The sequence below is a fragment of the Saccopteryx leptura genome, chromosome 11, assembly GCF_036850995.1.
Source record: "Saccopteryx leptura isolate mSacLep1 chromosome 11, mSacLep1_pri_phased_curated, whole genome shotgun sequence".
Taxonomy (NCBI): domain Eukaryota; kingdom Metazoa; phylum Chordata; class Mammalia; order Chiroptera; family Emballonuridae; genus Saccopteryx; species Saccopteryx leptura.
The window spans coordinates 71,359,098-71,373,208 of record NC_089513.1 but is presented as its reverse complement, the minus strand read 5'-3'; the positions used below and the strand labels follow the sequence as shown (position 1 = coordinate 71,373,208).

Sequence of the window (14,111 nt, the reverse complement as noted above, 5' to 3'; positions counted from 1 at the left end):
GTAGTTACGTTCCACAACTGAACTAGTGTATACTAAAACCATTATTCCTGGGAAAACATGAGGTTAGGTTCCTATGAGCCTCCGGCCACAACATTTTCAACCAATCAATATTCACCCTGGTTTCTTTTGTTTTTCTTGCTTGATTTTAGAGAGACAGAGAGAGGAAAGGAGAGAGAGAGAGGGAAGCATTTATTTGTTGTTCCACTTAATTGTGCATTCACTGGCTGCTTCCCGTATGTACCCTGGCTGGGGATCGAACCCACAACCTTGGCATTTCCGGACAGCACTCTAACCAACTGAGTTAACCGGCCAGGGCCAATACACACCCTTGTTTTATGTGTGTTCTGTTTAGGGACACCTTATTCAATACATACTACTGTAGTATGAATTCATTAACATTGCACTCACAGTCAACAGCACTAGGGACACCTTATTCAATACATACTACTGTAGTATGAATTCATTAACATTGCACTCACAGTCAACAGCACTAGGGACACCTTATTCAATACATACTACTGTAGTATGAATTCATTAACATTGCACTCACAGTCAACAGCACTAGGGACACCTTATTCAATACATACTACTGTAGTATGAATTCATTAACATTGCACTCACAGTCAACAGCACTAGGGACACCTTATTCAATACATACTACTGTAGTATGAATTCATTACCATTGCACTCACAGTCAACAGCACTAGGGACACCTTATTCAATACATACTACTGTAGTATGAATTCATTAACATTGCACTCAGTCAACAGCACTAGGGACACCTTATTCAATACATACTACTGTAGTATGAATTCATTAACATTGCACTCACAGTCAACAGCACTAGGGACACCTTATCCAATACATACTACTGTAGTATGAATTCATTAACATTGCACTCACAGTCAACAGCACTAGGGACACCTTATTCAATACATACTACTGTAGTATGAATTCATTAACATTGCACTCACAGTCAACAGCACTATAACCGCTGCCTGAAGGAAGCTTACCTAACACGTATATTTATTTCCTAACGCACATCACAGCTTCCTTGCATTTAGGAATGCTAGACAGCACTATGCTTGGGAGCCATTTTAAATGGCAAAATCACCAACCAAAAGCACGAAAATGCATTAAACATGGCACTAAGTAGATTAAAGAAGGACACTTAAACGTAGCCTATTGAAAGGATGGAAACTAAAACAAGAAAGCAGAGAGGCCTGTCCAGGCGGTGGTGTAGTGGATAGATGCGGAGGACCCAGGTTCGAGACCCCGAGGTCACCAGCTTGAGCGCGGGCTCATCTGGTTTGAGCAAAGCTCACCAGCTTGGACCCAAGGTCGCTGGCTCGAGCAAGAGGTCACTCAGTCTGCTGTAGCCCCACGGTCAAGGCACATATGAGAAAGCAATCAATGAACAACTAAGGTGTTGCAACGAAAAACTGATGATCGATGCTTCTCATCTCTCTCCCTTCCTGTCTGTCTGTTCCTATCTATCTCTCTCTCTGACTCTCTCTCTGACTCTGTAAAAAAAGAAAGCAGAGAGCATCACCTGCTCTGTGTCAGCTACAAATGTGCACGTCAAGCAAATAAAATTTTTTTGTATTTTTACGAAGTGAGAAGGGGTGGTTGTCGGCAGACTCCCACATGTACCTGACCCCGGGATCCACCCAGCATGCCCACCAGGGGGCGATGCTCTGCCCATCTGGGACGTTGCTCTGCTGCAATCGGAGCCATTCTAGTGCCTGAGGCAGAGGCTATGGAGCAATCCTCAGTGCCTGGCCAACTTTGCTCCAATGCAGCATTGGCTGCAGGAGGGAAAGAGAGAGACAGAGAGGAAGGAGAGGGGGAGGGGTGGAGAAGCAGATGGGTGCTTCTCCTGTGTGTCCTGGCCAGGAATCGAACCCAGGACTTCCACACACCAGGCCGACGCTCTACCACAGAGCCAACTGGCCAGGGCCTCAACTAAAATTTTTCACTGCTCTGTGCATGGTCTATGAATGACTGTAAACATGCTAATGACTTGGGGGTTACTTTGGGGGTTCAATTTTGGCAAGCAGGCAAATCCTGAAATACAGAACCCACAATGAGGATAGAGTGAGCATGTTTGGCTTTAAGGAAGTCTGATAAACAAAATTTTATAAACCTAGAACGAGAAATTGTTTGAAAATATACAAGTAAGATTAATTAAGGAGAAATTGTTTTTATTTACTACAAATGTATCATGAAATTTCATCTTTCATTGTTCCCTCTGGTTCAGTTAGAGTTTTCTGAAATGGACTACCATGTGTGCACAACTTGTGCCCTGGGATGACTGACCTCTAGCGGTCTGGAGGGCGACCTTGCGGTAACACCACCTCCCGGCTACTACCAGCACTAACACTATCCACACAGCCTGACCTCTGCGGCCAAACGCGAGAGGGTCTGGGGTGGGGTGAAGGCTTATGGCAAAGAAGTTAAGTTGACTGTAAGAACTAAATTTTACTAGACTAGACCAAGGCTAGACTTAGGGCATAAAATGTAAGGCTTATGGAAGTAGCAAATGGTCTCATAGCACAACTTTCCACCTCAAATTCGGCTCTTCCTGACCGAGTCACACACTTGAATGGTCCTCAAAACCACTCAAAGGGTTGAGTTGTTTGTTTGCAGGAACCTGCCTCGAATCTAACTGAACGTAATGTACAGTACAATATAGTGGCCAGTACACTATATAACCCTCTAGCCAAATAAAGCTTTTGGAAATAAAGTCTTATTGGAACACAACTACGCCTGTTCGTTACGTATTATCTATGGATGCGTCTGTACTATCACAGCACAGATGAGTGGCTGCAACTGAGACTACAAGGCCCACAAAGCTAAAAGAGTTATTATCTGGCCTTTTACAAAAAACGTCTGCCAACCCTGATATGAACCACATTTCCTCCCAATCTATTTGTTTAATTTTCTTAATAATAAGTCTGTGAATGAACTGGTCCTGAGAGCTCATATTTAGGGAGGAGCTGGAGGCCTCATTCAAATTTTTTTTAAATAAATTCTCGCCTGACCAGGAGGTGGCGCAATGGATAGAGCATCGGACTGAGACGCAGAGGACCCAGGTTCCAGACTCCAAGGTGGCCACCTTGAGTGCGGGCTCATCTGGTTTGAGCAAGGCTCACCAGCTTGAGCCCAAGGTCGCTGGCTTGAGCAAGGGGTCACTCGCTCTGCTATAGCCCCTGGGTCAAGGTCTCATGAGAAAGCAATCAATGAACAACTAAGGTGCTGCAACGAAGAACTGATGCTTCTCATCTCTCTCCCTTCCTGTCTGTCTGTCCCTATCTGTCCCTCTCTCTGACTCTCTCTGTCTCTGTCACAAAAGAAAAAATAAATAAAAATAAATAAATTCTCTCTTCCTATCAGTTAGTTCTCTTTGGTGACTAGGGTTTCCTAATCCTTTTCTCCTGCTGTGATTCTTGCTTTTTGCTCTACATAAATGGAACTTGAACTCCAAGCTTTAAATCTAAATAGTGAAACCGTAAGTCAGAAGACATATATTTATTTTTATTTTTTTTATTTTATTCATTTTTAGAGAGGAGAGAGAGAGAGAGAGGGAGAGAGAGAGACAGAGAGAGAGGAGAGACAGAGAGGGGGGGGAGGAGCTGGAAGCATCAACTCCCATATGTGCCTTGACCAGGCAAGCCCAGGGTTTTGAACTGGCGACCTCAGCATTTCCAGGTCGATAGAAGATATATATTTAAATGTCTAGTTTTTGGCCCTGGCAGGTTAGCTCCATGGATTAAGAGCGTCATCTCAAAACAAAGTTGCGGTTCGATTCCTGGTCAGGGCACACAGAGGAAGCAACCAAAAAATGCACGACTGAATGGAACAACAAATGAATGCTTCCCTTCCCCTTCCCCTTCCCCTATCTCTGTCTCTCTCTAAAGATTAAGCTGTGGCTGGATATGGTTTGGAGTGTCATCCAGGGCACAAAGGTTACTTGTTCGATTCCCCGGTCAGAGCACGTAAAGAAGCAGCTCAATGTTCCTGCCTCCCTCTCAAAAAAACAAAAAAGATTTTAAAATTTAGGTTACGTAACATTTACAGCTAATCATGAATGAAACATACATTTCTCTTGCCCAGAGAACAAGGAAACATAATGATTCTTAACCCACAGCTTTAAGTCGAATCAGCATAATGTTCCATAGTTAATATTTTACAAACAACCCTAACCCAGTATTTTAATTCACTGAACAAATAAGTTTCTTTACTAAAAACATGAATTCTATATAAAAAATCACATTACTAAGAAAAACAAGTATTAATACCAGTAATAATTATCACCTAATAAAAGAAAGACTAAATAGACATTGTTTTAGCCCTGTGGTAGTCAACCTGATCCCTACTGCCCACTAGGGGGCGCTCCAGCTTTCATGGTGGGCGGTAGCGGAGCAACCAAAGTGTAAATAAAAAGATAGATTTAACTATAGTAAGTTGTTTTATAAAGATTTATTCTGCCAAACTTAGTGAAAATCCGACATAAAGTACTTGGTAAGTAATTATTATTATATGCTTTAACTTGCTGTAATTCTGCTTTATAAATTTTATAAAGAAAAGTGACTTCCCTACTTTATAAATCACCATTACTGTGGAACCGGTGGGCGGTTAGAAATTTTACTACTAACAGAGATACAGAAGTGGGCGGTAGGGTATAAAAAGGTGGACTATCCCTGGCTTAGACCCTGGGAAGTGTAAGAATTTTCACACAGCTGGTGATGAACAGAAAATAAAACACACCGTCATTATTTTTGTCCAAACTCTTAAATGCCAATTTCATTTTTTTCTCATGGTCTTTAAGGTACTTCATAAATTCTTCAAAATCCAGCTGCCCATCTTTGTTGATATCACCAGTAGTAAAAATTTTCTACAAAAAAAAAAAAAAAAAAGAAAAAAGCATAAGTATTTTAATACAGGTTAAAACACTAAATTTTTTGTACATACACTTCAAGTAGATTGGCTGTTTTCCGATAAGACATGTATTTCATAAATCCCAAAATAGAAGACAAACACTTGGGATTCAAATCTCTAAAATAGTGTTTTTTCCTTTGGATTTCCAAAATTTAATAATCTTTTCGTAAAGATGATGCTTATAAAAAGCTGCCATATCAAATTAACTCTATGAGTAGAAACCATTGCTTTTTCAAAAGAAACAAAAACTATGGTACTTGATATTACATGTAAGATCTCTTCCATTGTCACCCAAAATACAGCGTGTCCGTCAAGTCATGGTGCACTTTTGACCAGTCACAGGAAAGCAACAAAAGATGATAGAAATGTGAAATCTGCACCAAATAAAAGGAAAACTCTCCCAATTTCATACCTATTCAGTGCAGTTCGATGTGGGCTCACACACAGATTTTTTAGGGCTCCTTAGGTAGCTATCCCGTACAGCCTCTACAGACTCATCACTGACTGATGGCCTACCAGAATGGGGTTTCTCCACCAAACTGCCGGTTTCCTTCAACTGCTTATCCCACCAAGTAATGTTATTCCTATGTGGTGGCGCTTCGTTATAAACGCGCCGATATTCACGTTGCACTTCGGTCACGGATTCTAATTTAGTGAGCCACAGAACACACTGAACTTTCCTCTGTACCGTCCACATCTCGACTGGCATGGCCATGGGCTGCTCCGCTATATACACGGTGTTACATCATCATCTGCACATGCTGCCACATCATCCTACAGAAACTGGAAGGGTTTTCCTTTTATTTGGTGCAAATTTCACATTTCTATTGTCTTTTGTTGCTTTCCTGTGACTGGTCAAAAGTGCACCATGACTTTACAGACACACTGTATACACCTTCTACCTGGTAAGACATTTGCAACCACCCACTCAAACCTTACAAATTATATTGATTTGCCTGACCTGCAGTGGCATAGTGTATAAAGCATCAACCTGGAATGCTGAAGTTGCCGTTTGAACCCCTGGGCTTGCCTGGTCAACGCACACACGACAAGCAATCAATGAACCACTAAAGTGAAGCAACTATGAGTTGATACTTCTCACTCTGTCTCCCCTCTCTCTCCTCTTTCCTCTCTCTGTAAAATCAAATAAATAAAATCTTTTTAAAAACCCAAAATTTTATTGGTTTGATGGCCATGCTCTTCTGGGAAAAAAATGCTTCACTGTGGCGAGATGGTATGCTAGACCTCCAAGCTGGGGACTCAAAGAGACAGTGGTCTGAAACTCATACGAGGCAACAAAAGCTTAGAGGGACAATTACAGATTTATAATGCATAGTTAGAAAAGAAGAAAGGCTGGAAGTCAATGAATCAAAGGCTTCATTCTCAATCTCAAGTAATTAAAATTAAAAAAAACAAGTTAAAAAAATAAAGAGTAATAAAGTAATCATAAAGAAAACAAATATACCATAGAAAGGATCAACAATACTAAAAGTGGCTCTTTGAAAAAACCAGTAAAATTAATATGCTCCTGAAATTGGCAGATAATCAACACCAGACAGTAACAATGAAAATCACTAGACACTAATACACATTGAAGATATTATAAACTTTGTATCATATAAAGTATGAAAATCGAGATAAAATAAACAAATGGCTACAAAAAGAGAAATTACCAAAAATCACTGGAAAAAAATCTAAGTAGTAGTCCTGTAAGTATCCAAGAAATTTAGCCTGACCAGGTGGTGGTGTAGTGGATGGAGCATCAGACTGGGAAACACACCTGCTTGAGCACAGGTTCATTGGCTTGAGCACGGGGTCGCTAGCTTGAGCGTGTGATCCTAGACATGACCCCATGGTAGCTGGCTTGAGCCCAAAGGTCGCTGGCTTGAAGCTCAAGGTCGCTGACTTGAGCAAGGGGTCACTTGCTCCGCTATAGTCCCCCAGTCAAGGCACATATGAGAAAGCAATCAATGAACAACTAAGGAGCCGCAATGAAGAACTGATGATTCTCATCTCTCTCCCTTCCTGTCTGTTGATCCCTACCTGTCCTTCTCTCTGTCTCTCTCGGTCTCTGTCACACACACAAAAAAAGGAATTTAATTTGTAATTCAAAAATTCCCTCTAAAGTAAATTATAAGTAATGTCATTAGTGAAATAGATGCAAAAATCCTAAATAAAACATTAAAAAATCAAATAAAATCTAACACATAACATGTATAATACTCTCTATATAAATGTGATATAATAATATGTAAAATGGATAACAGTATGTAAAATGAAAAATATATATAATGAAAGTATTCTAGGATTGCCAGGTTAGGTTAACATATTTTTTCAATCTTGTCATTTACCATATTAACAGATCATCTGAAAAAATGAAGAAAAACATCTGATGGATTCAACATCATTTGATTAAAAACTCCCAGCAAACCAGGAACAGAATGGTGCTTCCTTAATCCAATAGAGTGTATCTACGAAGAACTCTAGACTTTTTTGTTAAATGAATGTGAGCAGAATTTTCTTATCGGCAACATAAACAGCCTTGATTCAAATACCATCCCTTACTACTTACCGTTTCAAAGGCAAACACATTTGTATTGTCAATGAAAAATTATTGCTAAAGTTAATTCCTTTTACCACTTAGACTGAGGATGATTTTCATCTGAAAATTATTTCCCGATTACTCATACTGAAAGCCTCATAATCCAAGTATCCAATGATAATCAACAGAAATATTAGTGAACAATGATTTTACAAATTACACGTTAAAGGTCATGCCCAAAATGGGGAGGAAGCATCTTTGGCCAAGGCGCCTACCTAGACTATTAACAAGTGAGGACATTGAAAATGACCCCCAAAACAAGGATGTAGCCAATACCCTGAGAGCAATCTGAATTTGGAAGTTCTTATTTTTTTATCAGGGAGAAAACTGAAAAATATATCTATTTGAGAAAAGTATTAGCTGTGCTAAGTTATTCTTAATACAGTACCACTGATAATCGACCTGAAGACCAAAGTGGGGCCCAGGTCAAACTTGGGAACTTGAGCCGGGAGTGAGGAGGGTTGGCCCCTCTCTGCCCAAGGCCTCTCCAGGGCTCCCGGCCCCAGCATCTCTCTGACCACCTGCCCTCCCTTCTGGAAGGAAATGATCCCTGTATCCTCCAGGTCTTCCTGAAGCTCACGGATGTCCAGGGTCCTCTCTTCATTATGCTCTGGGTACAAAGAAATTCTTCATAGAGGGAGTCCAGCAGGGATGGTCCACGCTGCGCCCCCAAGAGTCTCCCAGAAGTGGAAGTGAGAGGGAGAAGGGGGGATGTCTGCCCACCACGTATCCAACTGGTACCGACCTAAGATAGCAGCATCCTCTGAGGCACCGAGGACAAGGCCCCACCTCCAGATAAAGCGCAGGAAGGGGGGAGGGGTGTATCCCAACGGCTCCAGGCTCCAGAACAGAGGCACGTGGTGCCCCGCAGCCTGCAGCCGGGTGGGGGCAGGGCTGGAGGGGGGGGGGGTCTACCTGGAGGGCGTGGCCCTGGCGTTCCAGCTGCACTTGCAGGTCAGCCAATCAGGCGCCCTCGTTTCCGCCCCATTGCAGGAGAATCCTAGTGGGGCAACTCAGGTCCTTCCCCCAAGACTTCTGGAAAGACCTTCGACAGGGCTGTCTCTACACACAGAACTGCTTTTCAGAGAAAGTGGGTAGAGGAATGTTGGGACGGGGACTGTGGGGCCACCGTGACTGGTCGTGAGGCCCGACCTTTTTATTAAAGTTGTTTGGTCTCAACTTTCTGAGAACTCTTCTCCTAAGGTTGAGGCCCTGATGAATTGTTGGAGTGAAGCCGGGCACTGGGAACCTAATGGGATCTGCCCATGTGGGCCTTTCCTCCTCCGTTCTCCACAGCCTCTCACCTCCCCCTCCTCCCGCCCCGACCCCAGGTCCTGCCTTCCCCAGCCTGGCGGTGGCTGCAGGCAGAATGCTCCAGTCACCGGGTCCCAGCTCTGTCCCCACAGATGCACACTTGGGAGGGAAGTCTCAACGTGGGCAGAAGTTAAGTCAGCTGGGGTCCCAGAGAGGTCTGGAGATACCCATAAACAATGTCTGGGCCCTGGCCGGTTGACTCAGCAGTAGAGCGTTTGCCCAGCGTGTGGAAGTCCTGGGTTCGATTCCCAGCTAAGGCACACAGGAGAAGCGCCCATCTGCTTCTCCACCCTTTCCCTCTCCTTCCTCTCTCTCTCTCTCTTTCCTCCTGCAGCCAAGGCTCCACTGGAGCAAAGTTGGCCCTGGGCGCTGAGGATGGCTCTATGGCCTCTGCCTCACACGCTAGAATGGCTCTGGCCGCAATGGAGCAATGCCCCAGATGGGCAGAGCATCGCCCCCTGGTGGGCATGCCGGGTAAATCCTGGTCCAGAGTCTGTCTGCCTCCCTACTTCTCACTTCAGAAAAATACAAAAACAAACAAACAATGTCTGGGACTCTTCTTAACCCCCGCTCTCCAAACCACAGAGGGCTCTGGCTTCGCTGTGCATATACCGACGGTCCCTCATCCTGCTCCACTGGAAATGTGGTTCCACAGTAAAAACACCATGTTTTTATGTAATTTATTTTCCTAAATATGGACTACTCTTTAAAATGCTGAATATTAAAATTCACATGGCCCTGGCCAGTCGATGCAGTGGATTGAACATTGGCCAGGCATATGAACATCCCAAGTTCAATTCCTGGTCAGAGCACACAAGAGAAGTGACCATCTGTTGCTCTCCCCCGCTCTCTCCCCCTTCTCCCTCTCTTCTCCTCCTGCAGCCAGTGGCTTGACTGGTTGGAACGTTGGTCCCAGGCACTGAGAATAGCTCTTTGGTCAAAGCCTGTCAACTTCAGGTGTGAAAAGTAGATCTATTGATTCAAGCATAGGCCCCAGACAAAGGTTGCTGGTGGATCCCAAACAGGGCACATGCAGGAGTCTGCCTTAACTCCCTTCCCTCCTCTCACTTAAAAACAAACAAACACACAAATTAATTAATTAATTAATTAATTCCTGTGAGGCAACAAGAACACGCATTCATTGCTGGTGAGAATGCCAAATGGTGCAGCCACTTTGAAAGACATCTTAGCAGTTTTTTACAAAATTAATCATATGTTTAGGATATAATCCAGCACTCACAGTCCTTGATAACTATCCAAAGGAGTTGAAAACTTACATAACTTATGTCTACAGAAAAACCTCCATACAAAACTTTTATAGCAGCTTTATTCATCACTGCCAAAACTTGGAAACAACCAAGATGTTCTCCAGGGAGTGATTGGTACATAAACTGTGGTACATCCAGATAATGGAGTATTATTCAGTGTTGTGGACTGTAAATAGCAAAAAGCCATTGCAGATTCGAGGCTTAACAAAAGGCTAAGTTCTCCCCCTTCCATCTTTATGTTGGCTATGATGCTGAGTATTTGCACCCACTTCACTTACTTGCTTAAATTGCTGGAAGCAATTTACATGCTCTTCCTCTTCCTCTTTGTTTAGATGTTGCTTGATTTCACTTATGCATGGTAGGGGGATTCCTGTTTATACCTTGGGAGAGTTCCAGTTTTAGCCTGGATGTGTAACTTTGTATCAAGGACTTCCTTGATTTGCATATGGCTATAAAATAAAGCAAACTGGGGCTATGGGGCACTCGGATATTGCCATCAGCATTTGAAGAGTCCTCTCAGTCCCATTTTTTCTTAATAAGTGTGTTTCCTTAATTCTGCACCGTTATTAGGAGCCATGCTGGTCCACGGCAATTCGGCACTAAAAAGACATGAGCTACCAAACCATAAAAAAGACATGAAGGAACCTTAAGGTGCCAATTAGTGAATGAAGCCAATCTGAAAAGGCTACCTACCATATGATTCTAGCTCTATGACATTCTGGAAAAGGCAAGAATCGGAAGACAATAAAGAGATCAGCAGATGCCAGAAGTCAGGGCTTGCGGGAGAGTATGCAGACAGAGCACAGAGGGTTTTTTAGGGCAGTGAAAATACTCTGTGAGTGGATGTATGTATCCACTATAAAGGAGGATACATGTTGTTATACATTGTCCAGCCTCACAGAAAACGCAACACCAAGAGTGAAGCCTAAGGTAAGGTATGGACTTGGGGTGATAAAGATGTGTCACTGTAGGGTCATCAGTTGTAATGAATGTGTCACTGTGATGCCAGATGTCGACAATGGCAGGGTCTGTGTATATGTAGGGGCAAGGGGGACATGGGAAATCTCTACACCTTCTTCAATTTCGCTGTGCACCTAAAACTGCTCCCCCCAAATTAATCTTTTAAAAATTCATAAAGAAAACATAATCGAGCCCTTCTACGTTAGTCCTCGCTCTGCTGAGTCATCCTGTCAAGCACTGACAGCATAGAGAAGCTCACCCCCTGCCCTGGAAGTGCCTGTGGGTCGGCCTTCGGGAGCGGGTTGTGCCACGGTTAGTCATCAGTACCTCTACAGGCTTTGCAATAAACACTTCCCACATGGCTGCTGCGCAGGGGCAACTGTCTAATGCTATTTCCCAAGATGTGCTTGATTTCCCAATCAAGAATGACTTCTCACACAAAAGAGACTTTTAGAGTCCACGGGGAATGGTCCCTCCTTGTGCACTGCAGAGAATCCAAGCAGTTATAAAGAGTCACAGAAGTCAGGCATCCAGTCGGGGCACAAAAATGCACAGGGCCAAGTAAAAAAGACAGAAGTCATGGCCAGGGTAATAAGGAACAGAGTGACAGCGTTTTATAGAGCTGATAAGGAGTGGCCTGGCCCGTGGTGGCTCAGTGGACAGATCATCCACCTGGAATGCCATCGCCCCTTTGAAATCCTGGGCTTGCCCAGTCAGGGCACACAAGACAAGCAATCAAGGAACAACTAAGGTGAAGCAACTATGAGTTGATACTTCTTGCTCCACCCCACCCCATAAATGAAATATTGAAGAAGGAGAAGGAAGAAGGAGGAGGAGAAGGAGGAAGAGGAGGAAGAAGAAGAGATGGAGGAGGAAGAAAAGAGAGGAGGAGGAGGAAGAGGAGGAGAAGAAGAAAAGAAGAAGAGGAGGAGGAGTAGGAGAAAGAAGGAGGAGGAAGAAGAGAAGGAGGGGGAGAAGGAAGAAGAAGGAGGAGGAAGAAGAGGAGGAGAAGAAGAAAGAAGAAGAAAGAAGGATGAAAAAAAGGAGAAGGAGGAGGAGGAGGAGGAGGAGAACTACTGATAGGGAGCAAAACAGAGAGCTGACAGCCTCATCACTTCGTGTGAGACTGACTCTAAGCTGGCTCCTCCTCCCTCTCGTCTTCCTCTCCATGTAAGAGTCCTGTACCTCTTTTGACTCGACATCTCCCCTAAGAAAGTTTCAGTAAGAGCGTGTGACTATGAAAATATGGCAAACAACTTAGTTGTAAAATTGCCTATAATTGCCCTGGCCGGTTGGCTCAGCGGTAGAGCGTCGGCCTAGCGTGCGGAGGACCCGGGTTCGATTCCCGGCCAGGGCACACAGGAGAAGCGCCCATTTGCTTCTCCACCCCTCCGCCGCGCTTTCCCTCTCTGTCTCTCTCTTCCCCTCCCGCAGCCAAGGCTCCATTGGAGCAAAGATGGCCCGGGCGCTGGGGATGGCTCTGTGGCCTCTGCCCCAGGCACTAGAGTGGCTCTGGTCGCAACATGGCGACGCCCAGGATGGGCAGAGCATCGCCCCCTGGTGGGCAGAGCGTCGCCCCTGGTGGGCGTGCCGGGTGGATCCCGGTCGGGCGCATGCGGGAGTTTGTCTGACTGTCTCTCCCTGTTTCCAGCTTCAGAAAAAAAAAAAAAGAAAAACAAAACAAAAAAACAAACAAACAAAAAAATTGCCTATAATTTCCCAGGCTGACCTGTTAAATCAGCTGGCCCTGAACGTCGGTACAGGAATCCCTTCCTACTCTACAAAACCTGGCCCCCTTTTCTCTTCCACATGTTAATAAGAGTTACCACTAAAATGATTCCAAGATCTGAGAAGAAAGAAAAAATACCTGTAAAATCCTATTGGGCAAGATCTCCTTCATTTTATTGCCTTAATTCTAAATTCAGAATTTTTTTTGGCCTTACTCTGCTCCAAAGTCTTCCAAGCCTCCCCTGAAATGAAGCAGGCATACTTCCAGCCAAAACAGCAGACTCTTTCATATCAGGCTCTGCAGGATTCGTGCCTGGTCCCCAAACAAGGTATATTCTTGCCAGGGAATACAGCAAGGGTCCACCGAACTACAAGCTCCAAGTGCCCCTAGACATTGGCAATTCTCTGTGTCTGGGGACCAACAGGCATGAGAAGAAGTCACCATCTTAGGAGTGTGAACTGACTCTGATCAGCAGGAGGTAGGGCTGCTTTTACACAAGGGAGACAAAGAAAAATGCATGCAACTCAGGTGACCCACATGCACAATTCTAACAGTGAATGGAGCCACCGCAGTAACACTGGCCTGACAAGCCCAGACCCTGGGGAAAGAAGGTTTGGGTCACACCACCAGGTAAGTCACAAAGGCCTGCAGACATGATAGCTGGATGTGGGTGGATTTAAAATAGACAGTCAAGAAGGGAAATAGGCCTGACCTGTGGTGGCTCAGTGGATAAAGTGTCAACCTGGAACACTGAGGTTGCTGGTTCAAAACCCTGGGCTTGCCCGGTCAAGGCACATATGGGAGTTGATGCTTCCTGCTCCTCCCCACTTCTCTCCCCTCCACCCCGCCTTTCTAAAATGAATAAATTTTTTTAAAAAAAGAAAGGGAAATAATTAGTCCCAAGTGTGAGCAGTGAGGCTGTGGTTTGTCCCTCTGTCCCGCCGATCTCCCCGAGGAAGAGGCCGAGGACTCTTGAGGACACACTCCCCAAACCTATGCCAGGAGGCGGATCTGCTCGTACTAGGAGCGGTCTGTGGGGACCAGGTCAGGTCGCCCTGCAGGAGAGCCTGCTGCGGAAGCCAGGTGACCGAAAGCCTACCCTCCCCCCCCCACCTTTGGAACTTCGGACGGACTGCCGCCCTCACGTGTCCGCGCTGGCCCTGGGCTGCTCCGACCCATGACTAGACTCGGCAGGACACAGCCGACACCAACGTGGGACTCCCTTGAAGAACAGCACTTCCCCGTGGATGCCCGTCAGCCTCATGGAGGCTTTCTAAGAACCCCGCTTCGGTCCGCA

General features: G+C 44.7%; 1 protein-coding gene across 1 annotated transcript in view; it reads right to left on the bottom strand.

The window, feature by feature from the left end:
- LOC136383129 (mitochondrial adenyl nucleotide antiporter SLC25A24) overlaps positions 1-14,111 on the bottom strand; it is a 38,440-nt gene that overhangs the window by 20,673 nt on the left and 3,656 nt on the right. The window contains exon 2 of the mRNA XM_066352709.1: positions 4,771-4,897. Within this exon, the coding sequence (XP_066208806.1) occupies positions 4,771-4,897 (127 nt within the window). The remainder of the gene's footprint in view (positions 1-4,770; positions 4,898-14,111) is intronic.